We start from the raw sequence: 18,568 nt of genomic DNA, 5'->3' as shown, positions 1-18,568 counted from the left end.
AGTTACTCTGAGCACTTTAGGTCAGGGTTGGACTTGATGATCTCAGAGGTTTTTCCCATCCTTCATGACTGTGATTTACAGTCCCAGAGGGTAAGAGCTGTTTTCACTTTATTCATTCAAGGAGAAGGAGGAATTCCTCTTTTCTCAGGAGCACCCTGTAAGACTGCACACAAACACCAGCACAGTGTAGATGTCTTTATAAAGATTTAATTCCATACAGCCTCACCTCTGGCACACTGAAGGATGGGTCAAACCTCTCAAACCTTTTTAATTTTTACCCCAAGGGTTTTCCAGATTATCCCTTCAAACACTTACACACCTCATTTAGTCAAACACAACTGAAGTGGGAACTGCAAAGCAAATGTTGCCTGTGTTAAGAGGCACTTAAACCCCCAAATAACAGCAAAAAATAGTTCTGGATTTACTAAAAAAGTGCTGCACAGTGTTCTGAAGGTATTTTGGGCTTAGCAAAGAGGAAAGCAGCCTTTGGAAGGTACAGCAGGTAGTTTAAAACATGAACATTTCCCTCATGCAAGTCATTGTAAAGAGCTGGTGAACCTACAGCTGCCACTCACTGAGAGAAATTTAAAGTCTCCAGGGCACATCTCTGAGTCTAAGAAGAAAAAAAAAAAAACAATGACTGACCCTTCCCCACAATCACAATAAATAAAATTTCTGATAGAAAGTTTATTTTATTGGAACAGTCACTTTTCAGCCCATTCCCAGCAGATATCAAAGGAAAAGCTGAGCTGTAATATCACACTGAGAGTCACAATCTAGCATTCCTTGTAAAAACATCAGTAATTCTTGGTCCCTATAATTTGATTGAATTTAAGGGTTTCTCATCTATGAGGCTTAATACATTTAATCTTATATGGATACTATTTCTTATTAAAAATATTCATTAAGACATAAAGAGAAGCCTCTCCAAAATTAGGTTTATTTGATAGAACAAATTAAATGAGATACTTGTCTAAAAGAACTAAGCTCAGAAGCAAACTTTTTAACTATTAAACAATTTTCAGAAATAAAAGTAGTGTTTGTTCCTTTGAAAGGATACAACAATACAATTATGAAGATCTTAATTCAATTTAAATGAATTTAAATGAAGAGAGCAAAGTGTTGAGATCTCTCTTCCTCAATGTGATCATTCTTCAGATACATCTAGATTGTGGAGAACCTACAAGTCTTTAAATCAGAACTTTTAACCCATTTATAAATAGAATTTTCAAAGCTAAAATCCAGATACCTTGGACCTGTTTGGAGAACATTTTCCACATTACCTCAATAAGCTGCAAATGATATATGATCAAACAACAGTTTAAGAATTTACTTCTAATAAGGCTGCACACTTTAACAAACCTTACACACACTTCACAAATTAAATTTTGCTCACTGAGAGACTAAACCTAAAATAGATTCAAATTCTACATTTACTCAGCAATATCAATACAAAGTAACACCATATATAGAAGGTAACTGTAAACTTATATATACATTTCTACAGGGAGAACTGTAATTGCTTCTTATAACAAAATACAGCAAAATGTGTAATTGAATTTCCTTGGACAATGGGTAAGATTATCAATTTGCCATTGCTCTCCAGATTCCAACCCTTCCATTTAGTTACTTGTTCTACTAAACAGAAAGATTATTAAGAATGGATCTAAATCCTTTCCAAAGGCATTGGACATTAAACTGCACGATGTATCACTGTTATAAATTTAATTTTTCTATTTTTACAGCTCCTAATTTTTGCACTGGTAACTTTTTCCTGTACTTTTCCCAAATCCTGGGGAGAAAAAACACGGAGTTGGTTGTTACCTCCATCATCTTTTAAAAATCTAAAGAGAAAAGGCTCTTGGGACAGGCAGGACAAAGTGATACCCAACACTCACCTGATGACACATCCTCTTTTTTCCTGATCATGTGATCTTTAGTGAACTTGACTCGCTGGTGAGCTTCTATGCAGGTCTTACACAGCCACTCCCCACACTCCACACAGAACCCCACAGCACTGGCATTGTCCTCACAGCTGGTGCACACCTGCAGGTGGAAAGGAACCAGAATTGTCCTGGGGAGCACTGACAGGATCAGAGAGCACAAAGGGGTGAGGAAAAAGCACCAGAATTGTTCTGGATGGCACTGACAGACCCAGAAATCAGAGCAGGATTTGGGAAAAGGCACCAGCATCCTCCTGGGGAGCACTGACAGGATCAGAGAGCACAAAGGGTTGGGGAAAAGGCACTAAAATTGTCCTGGGCAACACTGACAGGACCAGAGAGCACAAAGGGGTGAGGAAAAAGCACCAGAATTGTTCTGGATGGCACTGACAGACTCAGAAATCAGAGCAGGATTGGGGAAAAAGCACCAGAATCCTCCTGGGGAGCACTGACAGGATCAGAGAGCAGAGATGGGGCAGGGAAAAAGCACCAGAATTGCTCTGGGGGACACTGACATCCCAGAAATCAGAGCAGGATTGGGGAAAAGGCACTAAAGTTGTCCTGGGGAGCACTGACAGTCCCAGAAATCAGAGCAGGGTTGGGGAAAAGGCACCAGAATTATTCTGGAGAGCACTGAAAGCCCCAGAGAGCAGAGGAGGGGTGAGGAAAAAGCACCAGAATTGTTCTGGGGGACACTGACAGATCCAGAGAGCACAAAGGGTTGGGAAAAAGCCACCAGCATCTTTCTGGGGAATACTGACGGGATCAGAGAGCAGAGACGGGGTGGGGAAAAAGCAACAGAATTGCTCTGGGTGGCACTGACAGACCCAGAGAGCAAAAAGGGTTGGGGAAGAGGCACAATTGTCCTGGGGAGCACTGACAGTCCCAGAGAGCAGAGATGGGGTGGGGAAAATGCACCAGAATTGTTCTGGATGGCACTGACAGACCCAGAAATCAGAGCAGGGTTGGGGAAAAGGCACCAGAATTGTTCTGGGGGGCACTGATGCCCCAGAGCTCGGGGCTGGGGCAGGCAGGATGGTCCTCACCTGTTCTGATTTCTCATCAGAGCTGCTGGGGGTCTCGGACGTGTCCTTCACAAAGTAATTGTCCACCAGGTCGATCTGCCGGCACTCCTGGCGGCAGATGGGGCACCGGATCACCCCCACTGCAAAACACAACATCCCACGGGCTTTGAGGGCAACAAAAGCCACAAAGCCACGTGCCCAAACCCACAAAACACAAAGCACACTCCTCCTTTCACCTGGGTAAAGGATTCCACGTTGACATTGCCATTAAAAACCAGCCATGACAGGTGTAGAACAGGTTTCACCCCAAAGCACACTCCTTCAGTTAATCCCAAAACACCCCCACAAACCTCTACAGAAAAGGATTCCCCACCTAGTTGGGATAATTTCTACATTATATTCAGTTTTTCCTACTTACTTCTTCCCCCAAAAAATCCTATATTTTTAGCAAAGTCATTTGTTGCCCCCAAGCAAATATTTAATTCTTCCCCCTGTTCATTTTAAGATTACGAAATTCAAGACACTTGGGGTTTTTAAAATTATTTTTTAGAACAGTCTGTGGTCCAGCCTGTCTGAAGACAAGCACTAAGAGGTCTGTTCCCAGATAGCTGGGGTGACCTCAGTGATGTTCCTGAAAACACCATGGCACTAACATGTCCCAGTGTCCTCCCAGGAAGATTTCTACTATCAATTTCCAGGAAGTCAGGGAGGCAGATGAAGCAATAAAACACCAGCTTCCTGCTTTGTTATCCTTTGTAATCACTAAATTAGTTTTAAATCCTCAGCAGAGCTGCAAAGAAGTTACTACATGAAAAAAATTGACATTTAAAGAAGTCTACAAACAACCCCATAAAGGTTTGAAAACCTATTTATAACCTAGGTAGTGGCTCACACTTCACAGAAGTGTCATTTGATCTTAAATCAAATTCCTATACAATTTATTGAGAATATAATCTTCAAAAAGCTTTCCAAGCCATTAGGTATTTTTATACACTAAAACAACTTTGAGAAGTGTAATTAAATGATGCTCAGCTCCTTTGTGGATATTCAATTAGGACAGCAGGACTTATTTCAGGGAGATTAATTACATTAGCAGTGGAGTAGTATTAATTTTTTCAAGTGCTAAAATTAATGATGGTTTCAGAACACAGGAGATTCACTGCAGAGCAACAATAATCCAACTAAAAATCCCCTGTCTCACCAAACCAAACACATCTCAAGAGCAGGATATGAAAAATAACCAGGACTGAAGCAGCTACACATACAAGAGCTTTCACACACAGTGGAACCTTCCCCATATGCAGAACTTTGAGGTTTTCTTACAACTGAGAGACAAAATTCTTTAGGGAATGACAGCTAAAAGCCATCCAGCAGCTGATGTGTACATACTTACAGAAAAAAAAATTCAGTTATTTACCCTTAAAACCACTCCATCCAAACCAAATCAAATCCAAACTCGATTTTTAGTGCTGCCTTGGGTCAAACGCACAGAATATTTCAGGGAAACAACAGGAAAATATTGCAAAATATTTCAGGAAAACAATATTTCAGAAGAAGCTCAAGATCTGTAATCTCTAGACAACAGCAAGTCAAATTCTACAGATCAAAACCCCTTCCTGTAAGGCAATTTTTGGGTTGGTTTTAAAGTAGCCAAATGAATGAAAGCTTCAATAAAATCAAGCTTTTTGATCCAAATAAGAGCCCATAAGCTGCATTCTGGCCAGGGGTAATTCCACCTTGCTCTCACAGTCCAACACTCAATTTTTGCACCTCCACATTCAAATAAAACCTGCACACCAAGTGCCCCCAGTGTTCTGCACACACCTCAAGGCCTTGCAATTCTCATTTGGCACATTCCACTCCTTTTTCACATCTCAACACCTTTTATTTCCAACAGCAGCTTTCCAATAGTATATGAGCCACTAAACATCTCATATACCTGGTCTTTTAATCTAATAAAAACCAAATTACTGCAGCACCATTTGTACTAGAAAGCGAATGTACTGAAAAGATACAGATGTGGCTAATTTTGTGAGGCAGGAGGGAAAAGTAGAGAAAATCACACTGAAATAGCATTTACATAGAAAAAAAAGAAATTCTTTGCTATCAAAACTTGAGATAATTTGTGAGCTAACAAAGTTTATTGCAAAAATTTAGTGAGAATGTATTTTAGGACAAACTGAGTTTCAAATGTTTATATAATCTCTGAGAAAAACAAGTTTTCACTGACAGTTTCAATTTTAAAAAATCTTATATAAGAAAATAAAAGTAAATATAAAAGCATCATCCTATTTATAGTCCAGCAGATTTCACTATGTTGTTTTTCTGCACGAAACAAATCAAACACATTAGTCCTGGTACAAACATTCCCACTATAACTCTGCTTTCCAAAAGCATTAGCACACAGTAAAAACCACTGTTTAAAGACCAATCTTATTTTTCAAATCCCAGCTGAATCAGAATAAGACACATTCACACAAATTATGAAGGTCAGCCTGGTTTATGATCTCTCTCAATCCCATTTATTACCACCAAGATTTCCTATGTCCTCAGAGATGGCTTCATCTTATTTTTGAGGTGTAAATCGTTGCTCCCAGAGTTCAAGAGCAGCACTGAAGCGAAGAGCTGAGAAAAGGGAAGTTTCTTTCAGGAAGTTCTGACCACACCACGTGAACCCCTGCACTGAGGGTCGGAACCACTTTGTGCAGCAGTTCCTTCGTGCCTACAGAACCCTGCCCTCAATATTAACTGCAGGAACACAGTTATGCTTCAGCTCCTGGAAAAAAGAACAATTCAGCACCCTACAAACTTCACCAGCCACCCACAGGTGCTCCTGTGGATGTCAGTAATTCCATGAAGAAATTCAGGGAGAATCATCCTTTGGATCTAAAAGGCCACAGGAGATTATGAACTGTTTTACAAGAGCTGCAGATAACAGGGACGGGCTTTCAAACTTCTTTAGCTGTACTTTAGAGGATCCACCTTGCCCGTTTTTCCACTTGTTTCAATCACACACCTCTAGTGTGTAAAACCTGCAACAAATACTCATTATCCCTCTTCCACAGCACTCTGGAGACACAGCTCTCTGCACCACATTTCCCCTTCCTTTATGTCCTATCCCCAATTAACGATGCAGCTCAGATCAGATTCTGTTTTTCGTCCCACACTTCTGCAGAACAGCAAAAACATTTCCAATCATACACGTTCCCTGTCCCCCATCTGCTGCTACAACAACACTCAGCCCAAATGGAGTTTTGTTTTTCCTCTCACCCTGCCTAAGGCTGACTGAAGGGAGAAGCAGGAATAGTTTCCTATCTGGAAATTTGGATTGTGAATCAGGAAAAGCCTTCCTGGCACTGCCAACCCTGCTCAAAAAAGGTTTCACCTTCTCACCTGAGCCATTCCCCCCTGCCAGAGTTTCCCAGCCTGTGATTCAGGGAGGAAAGAGGCTCCCAGATTCCCTGTGCCACATTCCCGTGAGTCTCCTGACACACACAGAGCCTTTCAGGAGCTGAGGAGCGACACAAAGCACTGACAGAAACACGGGAATGTGGTGAGGGATGGATCTGCAGGAACTCCAGGAACCTGTCCCTGGGAGCAGCTCTCCCCAGCCCTGATGGCAGCTGGGACAGAGCCCACCCTGATGGAAACGGGAATTCTGGCACATCCCAGGAATCATCCCTGTCCTGGGAGGGGCTGCTCCTGCCCCAGGGGAAGTCACCCAAGGCAGGACATGCTGGTGAAACCGAGGACACAACAAAAATCCTCCTGGGGGCTCCAGCTCTGCTGAGTCAGGACCTGCCCCTCTCACCAGGAGCCCAGAAGACCCCAGGGGAAGGTTCAGTCCAGCACACACATTTCACTGCCAGTTACACAACTGCACGCACAACTCCTTGCATTGCACATCAGACCTCCTGACTTGTCAAAGATTTAAGAACACTAATGAGAGCAGCATCTCTGTAATCCTTTTAACTGCTTATGGTGTGGATAAAGCACACTGAACTAGACCACAGGCATCAAAGCACGGCAGAAAGCACCAAAGTGAAGTCAACTGAGGAGAAAAGTTGATTTTGTTTTCCTAAAATCAGAAAGGCTGCTAAAAACCCTGCATCATAATCCAGCAGCAAATCGCTATGGAACACTGCAAAAACCTTCAGATTTCAAGTGAAAGATGCTTTTAATCTGCCACTCTCAACTCACACCTAAAGCTGCAACACAAGTATTTTTCTTAATTGTAACTCAGAACTCTGTGAATATCTTTAACACTTCCCAAGGGCAACTACTTTCCTCTGAAGGCATCTCAAAACAGGTAATTTTTTTAACAGGTTTCATCTTGAACTAGTTTCAATAAGACAAATATTAAACACCTGCTTAGAATTGCTTTCTCCAGGCTGACATAACAATACCAACGATACTAAAACATTGCCAAATTTCGGGGATGCTCAAGAGCTCCAGTGAAGCAAGGGGAAAGGTTGATTTTTCTGTATTTCCAGTCTTGTAGGATCAAAACAGACACACTCCAGTGACAGCTCATGTCAATTCTCTGGCTACTGTCCCCACTCCAGCCTGATCCTCAGGAATCAGTGTGTGTTCAACTCATACCCGTTGCTTTTGCACAAGAAAAAAACTGGGAATGTTCTCAATCTTCTTTGCTCCCTACCCACCCTTCTGGGCATTTCTTTCTGGAATTCCCCCAGCTGTTTCACAGACCAGCTCTGCAACAACGAGGCTTCCTGAGCCACTAAGAATTAACCTGTTCCCCCACCAAACCCACCTACAAACATCCTCTTGATCTGGCTATTTTAGTTTTTGTTTACAAACACTACAGAAGCCTCCTGGGAGAGAAGGGGGAGGTGGGGTGAAAGGAAAGGGCAACACACAAGGAGCCATGGAAATTCATCTAGTGCCTAAAACCACCACAGGAGCTAAAGCAAAATAAGGAACTTTTATAAGAAGCACCACACTGAGGGCTCCACATTCACTTGTTGACTTCATTCAATTTAAAATAAACACATCACAGCCCAACCCAACCTCAATGAAATCTCACAGAGAACAAAAAGCAATAATGGAATAATTAAGAGAGTTATTGATCTGAATGAGGATGGCATGGATCTGATGAGATCATGGACATGAACAGGGGAGGGCAGAGCATGCACGTGATGAACGAGATGCAAAAATCCCTTTGCACCTCAGAAGCACCCAACGGATCCTCTCCATCACTGGGACATCACAGGGAGTTTTTCCAGCAGTTCAAATTTATAAATGCAAAGTTTATTCAAACATTGACCCCAAACACTTGTGTTCCTAAACACTTCTATTTACATACTAAAATTCCTCATTTTGTAAGATCCAGCTCCTTTAACATCAGCTCTGATGTGTAGCACAAAACTCTTTATCAATTTTTTAGCTGCTTCGTAACAGTCTGAGTACTGAAACTGTAAAAAAAGAGGATAAAGAAGTAACTTTGTCCTCACTTAACACCCTGAAATAGAGTGTTTGAAGTGTGTCATGGACAAGGAGTTGAACGGGAGCCAAGAGCACATCCTTCCCAAGGGAGCAGTGTGTGTCCCAGGCTGCACTAGCAGGACAGGGACAGCCATCCCTCCTGCACAGTGGCAGCAGGATAAAGGCATTCTGCTCCCCCACGGTCCAGCACTGCCCATCCCAGAGGCACCACAGCTGCAGGAGGCTCCAGGAACCTCCTGGCTGCTCCTCCCACCTGGCCGGCTCCGGGCCAGGGGTGGGGCTGGGCTCACCTGGCCCTGCACCCCACGGGCCGCTCCACTCCAGCCTCACTTGTGCCAAAGAACGGCTTCAAATCCTCTGACATGGGCGAGACACCAAGGAGCACAAGCCTAAAGCTCCATCACATCCCTGACAACCAGGATCCCAAAAGCCGAACTGTGGGGAGCAAGCAGCAGCACTGGACACGTCTGGTCCCACACACGGCCCTGGGCTGGGTGACAGTGCCAGACTGATTCCCCAACACAAGTGACTGGAAGATAATTAAAGTGCTCTCAGATGTTTACACTGTTCCAAACACAATGAAACTTCCCAGTTCAGGAAATATTTGCAGGCACTTGTGCAATCCAGTAACTCCAGCTTCCGTTCTGGGTCCAGCCTTGGCAGGGGATCAGCCCTCTCAGGAATGAATCTCTGCCAGGTCCCATTTATTGGGTGAGAACTCCAATAGTAATTACTCCATGTGCATAATATTTATTTGTGTCAGCGCTGCAAGGGTCCAAGCATCTTTCTGCACAGCCATACATCAAAACCCTGCTCTAATTTCAGTGATTAAACCTTGAAACAAACCCTCACAGGTCAAGGGAGAGACACTATCAGACTGAAATCTGTCAGAATAAAAACACATTTAAAAAATAATTAACTGCTTTCAAGGTCCACTCCTAAATCAGTTTTTTTGTTTTTTGAACAATCCTTGATTATATTGCAATTATCATACACTGAACTGACAATACATTATATTTAATAAGTAAAAGAAATGTACAGCTGCCACATATATCAATTCTTATAAAAATAACACATGCCTTAATGTTCTCAGACGGAAATATTTTACAATACACTATTAATTCAGACTGAAATTTATGTTTCACAGCAAGATTTTTATTAAGTCCAGAATATGAACTGAACATTTTCCAGAACTCATGCTGGGCTCCAGCATATATTCATGAGTCTCGTTTATTAACACAGGAGAAAAAGAAAGAATCAAGAGAGTTCAGGTGATGTCTACTCATATCCAGTTTAATAAAACTTAAGATACTGCATTTACACAGCTTAAACAGCCTTATTTGATGCAGGAATTTTCATTCTTCGAGACTGAAAATAAAGTAACTACCACCAACTCAATGTAAGGGACATGTCCCATCCTCATACACATCAGATTTTATGTCTACCTTTCACAGCAAATTAAAAAAACCAAAAAACTTTAGGTGTGATTAATACAACACAGCAACACTGGGTAGAGGAGCTGAATTTAGCATATCAAACTAATTTATGGTACCACACCCCACAGCTCTGGGTAGTAAATGTGCTGCTCCTCAGTTTACACACAACCAACTGTGGAGGTTTTTCAGCTCGTTTGGTTTTTCAGCCTAATTGTAACTGCGACATTCCCAAGGAGCTGGGAGAGCCCCACGCTCTCTCTACTGAGATAATCATCTTAAGAGAGATTGTAAATATCTCATCCAGGCAGTGAAACCACAAAACAGCCTCTCCTCCAGCAGCAGGAGCAGCAGTGGGTGCAGGAAAAGTTGTTTTACAGTATCTATTATTAGAGTCTGAAACCTCTAACTTAGAAATCAGCTTTTTTTTTGCTTTTTTTTTTTTTTTCCAAAATACTGATACAAATGCAGGCATTTTCTTGTAACCTATTCAACCTGAAAGAAGAAGTCCAGCTGGACAGCTGAAACACCACTACAAATCCATCTATCCACCAAATAAAATGCACATTCCCATAACCAATTAAGATATTAAACTGAATATGAGATGCTACTTTTCATTTTAAACAAAAGCATATGTTTTAAATATATAGAACAAAAACCTTTTATTTTTTCCCTACATAAACGTAACCAACAGCAAAATAAACCTCTTTCAACAGGTATGAACCCACCAAGTACTTGTTTTTAATACAGCAAGCCACAACTTCAGGTAATTCTTTTAAGCTTTAGTCAGGAGTTTTCCAACTTTTAGGAATTGAGATGATTCTTCTGCCTTCTTTAGCAGGAGCAGGGATGTTGATCCAAACCCCTCTCTCTCTCCAGCATCCTCACTGCTCTCTCCAGGAGGGCAGAGGGAGCTTCACCAGCAAAGGTGCTGTCACTGTGGACCAACCTCGCACTCAATTTTCACAGTTTTTACCCAATACATGCACATATTTTAAGTCCTGACAGCTCTCACTGAGCAAGCTCTGAAATTAATTAAGAAAGCAACCAGGAAAATATCACTTGTACTTCTCTGGTCTGTGTGAAGAGATGCTGAAGGATAGCAGGCACACAATCCAGCAGGGAGAGCCTGCAGCAAAGTGTAACCTGCCTCAGGTACAGCTACAGGTACCACTGCCTACAGGTAGCACTTCTCTTTCATTCTTCCTTCATGAAAAAGCACCTGGTTGTCATGAAGGAGACGTGAGAATCAGCAGAAGTGGAAGTAACACTTCAGACTTTGTGACTACCAGAACAGGGAAGGAACCTGTGTGACTAAGCACTGTGGTGCTTCTCAGGAGGCTCAGAATGTCCATTTTCTGCCTGATTTACTGGTAACCATCTCCTGGGCCGCTCAACTGATTCCACTCTCAAAGTGCAGAGAGCTGCCCACAAAAACGCCTCTGCTGGTCCACGGCCCATCCTCAGCCGAGCTGCTGCCACTTCCTGTGCTCCCACAGCTGGATCCACAGCTGGATCCACAGCTGGATCACACGGCCCTACAGGACACTCCCACAGTCCCGCAGCAGCTGGGGAGGGAAGGCAGCTCTGTGGATCACGCAGGCTCACCCGGAGCAGTGACACAGGAATGTGTCCAGGTGGGTTTGGGATGTGTCCAGAGAGGGAGACTCCACCCCCTCCTGGGCAGCTGCTCCAGTGCTCTGCCACCCTCCACAGAAAGAATTTCTTGTGCTGTAATTTATGGCCATTGCTCCTTGTCCTGCCCTGGGCACCACAGAAAAGAGCCTGACACGATCCTGTGACCCACCCTGGAAATATTCAAAGGGAGTGATGGGATCCCCTCTCTGGCTTCCCTTCTCCAGACTATAACTAGGCCCAGCCCCTCTCAAGAGAGATGCTCCAGTCCCCTGCACCTTGTTCACATCATTTAAAACTTCTTATTGCAACAATCCAAACATGAACTCTTTCTACACCAAAGCACACCAACAAACATTCTTAAAATGTGTACAACAAGAAGTGATATTCCAGTTTGTACACAGTGGTTCCCACACCTGTATCCTACTGACACAACAGGACTCAGATAATCCTGATAATTGCTAACAAAACAAACCCTGCTCCCCAAGTTCTGTGTATGTCACTGGCATATCACTGCCCTGTGAGGGTGGGCAGGCCCTGGCACAGGTGCCCAGAGAAGCTGTGGCTGCTCCTGGATCCCTGGAAATGTCCCAGGCCAGGTTGGACGGGGCTTGGAGCACCCTGGGACAGTGGGAGGTGTCCCTGCCCATGGCAGGTGTGGGACTGGATGAGCTTTACCAAACCAAATCACTCTGCCACTCTATGATATAACACAAAATGTAAAATCTGGAATTTAAAAACATGGATCACAAGACCACCTAAGTACTTCACCGAGTGAACTGTAAAACTATATTTAAGACATTATCCTTTTAAAACTGATGAACTTTCTAAAATCACATCCAGGATGGATTTCTGAACAGTCTGGATGAAAAAAACTCTACCATGTCAGGTTAATTCTTTCACTGGGGAACACAGGAAAGGCTTGAGTGCAAAGATGTCACCAAACAAGGTCTCCCTGACCATAGAGTCCATTTAGGACCTGCAAAACCACTTACCAGGGCCCTGTACACCACAGCACGTGAGTCACCCCATCTAAAGCTCCAGAAGCTTTTCAATTCCATCCCTGAACATATACGAGAAAAGAAAAATCAAACCCAAGCTGTGATTCTGATAAGAACACAAGTTCCATGGAAGTGGAAGGAGCAGTGTACTGCTCCCGGGCAGAGCTGACAAACAGCACTGCAAGGTTTTATTCAGCGCACAGGAAAGCAGCTGCAGTGCACACAGCGTTCCACCTGGGCAGGTAACACTGCAACAACACTGAACCCGAATGTAATTGGACACATTTTACCCCAGCGCTGTAGAACCCAGCAGCTGCCCTCCCCCTTCCTGACTCGCCTCCAGTGCCAACCCCGAGACCCAAAACAAAACAGACAGGAGAGAATGACAGAGTATTTGGGGTTAGAAAGGACCTTTAAAGGTCCTTAGTCCAACGCCCCCTGCCACGAGCAGGGACATCTCAGACTCGAGCAGGTCGCTCAGAGCCTGCTCCAGCCTGACACCGAATGTTTCCATCACCTCTCTGAGCAACTTGTTCCGATGTGTGAACACCCTCATGGTAAACATTTCTTTCTTACACTTAAGTCTAAACCGATCCCGCTCCAGTTTAATACCATTATCCCCATTCCTATTGCAACAGGTGTTGCTGAAAAGTCTGTCCCCATTTTTATTACAGACTCCCTTTAGGCTCCGGAACGGGCTTTAGGGTGTCCCTGGAGCTTCTCTTCCCTAGGCCGAACAATCGCGATCCCCTCAGCCTCCCCTCACAGCAGCGCTGCTCCAGCCCTCCGCCCGCTCCAACAGGTCCGTGCTGGATGGAAACGCTCAGGACGCGATCCCCCGACCCCCACCTGCCCGAGCCGAGCCCCGCGCCCCCGGCCGGGACCGAGCGAGGCCGGCCGGGCCCCGCTCTCACCGGGCTGTCCGGACCGGGCCCCGCTCTCACCGGGCTGTCCCGGCCGGGCCCCGCTCTCACCGGGCTGTCCCGGCCGGGCCCCGCTCTCACCGGGCTGTCCCGGCCGGGCCCCGCTCTCACCGGGCTGTCCCGGCCGGGCCCCGCTCTCACCGGGCTGTCCCGGCCGGGCCCCGCTCTCACCGGGCTGTCCCGGCCGGGCCCCGCTCTCACCGGGCTGTCCCGGCCGGGCCCCGCTCTCACCGGGCTGTCCCGGCCAGGTCCCGCTCTCACCGGGCTGTCCCGGCCAGGTCCCGCTCTCGCCGGGCTGTCCCAGCAGGGCCCCGCGCTGACCAGGCAGACCCGGCCGGGTCCCGCTCTCACCGGGCTGTCCCGGCCGGGTCCCGCTCTCACCGGGCTGTCCGGGCCGGGCCCCGCGCTCACCTTGCTGCACGTCGCCGTTGGCGCCGCCGGGCACGGGCACGCTGAGCTGGCGCTCGGGCTCAGGCAGGCAGCGGCGGCAGAAGGAGTGCAGGCAGGGCAGCAGCTTGGGCTCGGCCTCCCGCCGGCTCTGCAGGCTCTGCGCGCACACCGCGCACGTGTCCAGCAGCGAGAACGGCGCCGGCGCCGCGGACGTCAGCGGCGGCACCGGGCAGGGGCCGGGCCCGGGCCCCGCCGGCGCACCGGGCCCCGCCGCCGCCTCGGCCTCGGCCTCGCCGCCGCTGCGCTGCTCCGCCGCCGCCGCCGCCGCCCCGGGGCTCTCACGTTCCTCGGGCGGCGCAGCGGAGGACGGCGAACCGGCGGGAGGCTCCGGGCCGCCGCCGCCGCCCGGCGCGGCCTCGGCGGCCGCGTCCCCGCCGCCGCCGCCTCCTTTGTTTTCCGCCATGTTTCCTCCTTTGAACCCGACCCCGCTCCGCGCACGCTCCGCGTCACCGCGTCACCGGGCGGGACCGGCGCCGCGCACGCGCGCGCGCTCCCGCGGCAACGGCGCGGCCGGGAGGGCGGGTCGTGACGTCACTGGAAGGCGGGGCTCTGGGCTGTCACTGGGCCCTGCGGTGACAGTCTATTGGGCGGTGCTGGCGGCTCCCAGCCAATGGGCGGGGGCGGCCGAGGCATGGCCACGCCCCCCGGGAACGGGAACCGGGGATGGGGAACCGGGGATGGGGAATAGAGCACCGGGAATGGGGAACAGCGCAATGGGAACGGGGAATAACGTATCCGGTATGGGGAATACCCCATCGGAAGGGGGAATAACGCACTGGACTGGGGAATACCCCATCCGGAGGGGGAATAACCCTTCTGGACGGGAAATGACACGCACAGGCTGGGAAATAACCCCTGGGGAAGGGGAATAACGCATGAAGACGGGGAATACCCATTGGGATGGGGAATACCCCATGAATACGGGAACTATCCATCGGAATATCCCTATTGGGATGGGGAATAACGCACTGGGCCGGGGAATAACCCATGAATACGGGAAATAACGCACCAGGATAGGGAATAACCTATGGGGATGTGGAACAAAGCACTGGGGTGCGGATAATGGACCAGGATGGAGAAGAGCGCAGCAGGAGAGGAAATAGCAGAGCTGGATTGGAAACCACAACACACTGAGATGGGGAACAGAGCAGCAGGATGGGAAATGGAACAGCAGTATAGGGAAAAGTGCACCAGGATATGGAGCAGTGCATCGGGGTGGGAACAGGGAACAGGCCAGGGGGAGGAGGATCAGGAATAATGCCCTGGGATGAGGAACAGTGCAGGAGGGGGCAGCTGAGCCCCCTCTGTGGGCACTGCACAGCCCCAGTGCTGCAGAGACCCTCTCACCCCAAATTCCAGTTTCCCCCCACTGGCCCTGCAGAGGATTCTGGGGCTCCATTTGGCCCAGCCACCTTCTCCACAGCTCCTGGGCCTTGGACATGAAGCACAAACCAGATAAATAGCAAAACAGGATTTATTAAAGGCATAGGGGAAAACACAACAACACCAGCTCGTGCTTAAAGTGTACAAAATGTGAAACAATTCACAGTATATGTAATGGTGATTTAAATAGGATGTTTTGAGTCCACCCTACCTCCTCCTAGAATTTAAAACAAGGAAAAGAAAAACCCTTTTACCACCTCACACAACTGCAACTAGAGGTGTCTACAGACACAGCATCTCCAAAGTGTCTGGTCTGTAGTTTTTAACACATGCTGCACTAAGAGAAGTCAGGATTAAATCACTGAAAGTCTTGCTGGATATTCTCCTTGTTTGCTTCCCCATGCTGCTGTTTGATTTGTGAAATTTCGTTTTCCAGCTGAACAATAGTTCGTTCAATCTCATAATTTTTACTGACAAGAGAGACCCACCTGGAAAGGAGAAGAAATACAAAGAGCCTTTAAGTGTTATGTAACAGTCCTCTAGTTTAAAATCAAAGACAACCATTGCTCTAAAGCAAGCAGAAACACCAAATAAAGCAGTATTTTTCTTAACACATGATAATCCTCAGTTGACATCAATGGCCATTTGAATAACTAAAGTGACAATGAGTAATTTTTAACTCTGTTAAACCTGAAAATACAAAAAAAATTAATGACTAGACTCATCCATTAACTGCCAATATTAAGATAAGGAAGAGTTTAAAATAATTTAGGAAATATTAAGCAGCTAATAAATATACCTTGTTCCCATCTGTTGATTCACTCAACTTCAGTAAATAGAATATGGAACCAAACTACAGGTACTTTAAAATACTTTCTACAAAACAACAGTATCCTACAGCAGCATCAAAGGATCACTGAATTTCAGTGAATTTCAAGCAATGGAGGAACCTGTGAAGGGTTAACAGAAATGTCAATACTCACGTGGATTCCATCTCTCGAAGCTTAGCCCCAGCTGTGAGCTGCATGTTCTTCCTCTGCCAGTTCAGGTCTTGAATGTTTTTCCTGGGAAGAACAAGATGTATTTTTATTTCCTCATTTCTTTAGCATCTGTAGTACCTGTTGCTAATTTCCAAGTACACTCAATCCCTAGAAGTCCTGCCAGAAAACATTTGTGTAGCCAGGACTGTAATGACAACATCCAGATGGACAAATCCCAGTGCAGGGCTTGCAGAGAACCCTGAGATAAATAAAAGGTCAAACCTACATCAGGGAAGATGTCCTTACAGAGACAACTGCACATTAAATTATCAGTAGTGAAAAGAAAACATTACTACACTTCAGGGAGGATTCCACAAATCTAGAGCAGAGGTTCAAACAAACCAAACACAGAATTCTGAGTAGAACAGACATGATAAATATAACTGCTTGGGGAAGGCAGGGTCATATTTCTTAATTATTGTTTATACTGGGTGCTTTTCCCCGTGACCATGGCAGCAGCCAGCACATACATCTTCCTTTGTATAGCTTGGGGGGAGAGTGAGGTTCACTTCCAATTTCAGTACAAAAATAGAAGTAAGAATGACCCACCTCAATTTCTGAAGCTCTTTCTGGGCTTGTTCTATCATATGAACCAGATGTCTGATGAATGGAAACAAAGCATTAAAAACACACAAGTGCTAAATCAGCCCCATTTCACCTGACATTTAACTTGTCAGAGTTAAGGACTGAACAATCCCCTGCAACCCAAACACCTTGTCCTAGCCAGCAGCTCCTTTACCTGCTTCCCTCCTCCTGAGCTCAGGAACCCTCTGCCTTCTCTCTGAGCTAAGTTTGGCATTCCTTTGGTCTATTCTTTTATCTAAGGCTCAATCAACCCTTCTCATTAACATTCTCTATTTGAATTAGCCCCAGTGCTTCCTGCAGCCATATTCTACAACGTTTTTTTCGCTTTTGCAGCAGCTTTATTACAGATCCAGACTAAGCCCAGGATTTGTAGTAACTCATCTTAATTTCCACTACTGAGTTATTCTTTCACAGACTATCACTAGCCTTAATTAACACCCACTATCATCAACAATAACCCACACCATTCAAGACTGGGATGTATTAAAACATATGCTGTTTCTTGGCCACAGAGACAGCTCTGAGATCAGCCTCCTCTTTCACTCACAGCTCTCTTACAGGGGTTCATCTATTCCAGGCTACATTCTAAAGATCCCCACTGGATTTACACACAATAAACACACAGAAATTCAACACAGAACTTTGTGCTCAGCAGAGCAGCTGAGGCCTTACTCGTTGTACACCTTCCAGGCATTGCAGCCGTGCTGGGACATGAGCTCCAGGTTCTCGATGCGCACAGCCTGGTGCTCCAGCTGTGCCATGGAATTGTTCACACACTCCTGCCACGCCGTGATGTCGTTCTTCTGCCCGGAGGATGGGGCGGGCAGCTCGTACCTGCAAAGGGCACGGCTCACCTGGGGCACCGGGCATGGCTCACCCGGGGCACGGCTCCCCTGGGCCCCAGCTCACCTGCGGCAGGCACTGCCCCACTCACCTCTTCATGCTGAGCAGCTCCAGGGGCTGCCGGGCCGCCAGGCGCTCGAACTCGTTCCGCATGATCTCGGTCTGCGGGGAAGGCAGCGGTGAGGGACAGCCGGGGGCGACACAGCGGAGTATGGGGAGAGGACAAGGACAGGACACAAACAGGTAACGGAGGAGAGACAGCGGGGCAGGGTGGGGAGACACAGGAGGGGTGCAGGGGGACACACGAGAGAGGTGTGCGGGGAAGGACGGGGACAGGCAGGGTCTGTCACAGCCGGGTCACGGAGTGGGGACAATGGGGTACGGGAAATGCCCTGGGCTGGGGGCTGCGACTGCCAGGCCGCCCCAGCTCACCTCGAAGGCGCTGTAGTCGTGCGCGGGCAGGTAGCTGAGGTAGTTCTTGGTCGGCCGGTACCGCCGCGTCTCCTCCTCCACCAGCGCCGCGGCCTAACGCACACGGGGCGTCAGGCGGGCAGCCCGCCCGCCGCCCCGGCCCCTCCCTGGCCCGGCCCCGCACGCACCGCCTCCCGCACGCCCGGCGCCTCGTAGCCCTGGTCGAAGTAGGGCAGCGCATCCACCACCACGTCCCCGGCCACCAGCCCCGGGCCCGACATCTTGGCCGCGGCGGCGCGCACTGCGCGTGCGCGCTGACGTCACACCCGGCGAGACAGCACACGGCTCCGGGCACAGACCCCACCCCGGGCACAGACCCCACCCCGGGCACAGACCCCGCCCCTCCAGGCACAGACCCCGCCCCTCCCAG

At 47.4% G+C, this 18,568-nt stretch overlaps 2 protein-coding genes across 3 annotated transcripts in view; both read right to left on the bottom strand.

The window, feature by feature from the left end:
• The window catches only part of TRIM33 (tripartite motif containing 33), a 40,419-nt gene extending 26,132 nt beyond the window's left edge, over positions 1 to 14,287 (bottom strand). For both annotated transcript variants that reach the window (XM_014872776.2, XM_014872777.2), the window contains exons 1-3: positions 13,838 to 14,287; positions 2,990 to 3,108; positions 1,899 to 2,046 (exon numbers count right to left, since the gene is read on the bottom strand). In XM_014872776.2, coding sequence (XP_014728262.2) covers positions 1,899 to 2,046; positions 2,990 to 3,108; positions 13,838 to 14,279 — 709 coding nt within the window. In that variant the 5' untranslated portion in view covers positions 14,280 to 14,287. The remainder of the gene's footprint in view (positions 1 to 1,898; positions 2,047 to 2,989; positions 3,109 to 13,837) is intronic.
• A 1,045-nt stretch (positions 14,288 to 15,332) lies between these two features.
• Positions 15,333 to 18,482, bottom strand: BCAS2 (BCAS2 pre-mRNA processing factor). Its single transcript, XM_014872778.2, has 7 exons — positions 18,327 to 18,482; positions 18,160 to 18,252; positions 17,819 to 17,889; positions 17,557 to 17,718; positions 16,849 to 16,899; positions 16,243 to 16,323; positions 15,333 to 15,747 (listed from the first exon to the last, which is right to left on the bottom strand). The coding sequence occupies exons 1-7, from the start codon at positions 18,417 to 18,419 to the stop codon at positions 15,618 to 15,620; spliced, it is 681 nt and encodes a 226-aa protein (XP_014728264.1). The 5' UTR covers positions 18,420 to 18,482; the 3' UTR covers positions 15,333 to 15,617.
• Between the last annotated feature and the right edge of the window lie 86 nt (positions 18,483 to 18,568).

The sequence above is a fragment of the Sturnus vulgaris genome, chromosome 29 (assembly GCF_052056855.1).
Source record: "Sturnus vulgaris isolate bStuVul1 chromosome 29, bStuVul1.hap1, whole genome shotgun sequence".
NCBI lineage: Eukaryota > Metazoa > Chordata > Aves > Passeriformes > Sturnidae > Sturnus > Sturnus vulgaris.
This window is presented reverse-complemented; position numbering and strand designations above follow the sequence as displayed.

Excerpts from the sequence above, each read along its gene's own strand:
- BCAS2 (XM_014872778.2), bottom strand. The coding sequence starts at position 18,419 with ATGTCGGGCCCGGGGCTGGTGGCCGGGGACGTGGTGGTGGATGCGCTG. Across the intron at positions 16,900-17,556 it reads GCCTGGAAGGTGTACAACGA|ACATCTGGTTCATATGATAG; the intron begins GTAAGGCCTCAG and ends TCCATTCATCAG. Across the intron at positions 15,748-16,242 it reads CTTCGAGAGATGGAATCCAC|GTGGGTCTCTCTTGTCAGTA; the intron begins GTGAGTATTGAC and ends TCTCCTTTCCAG.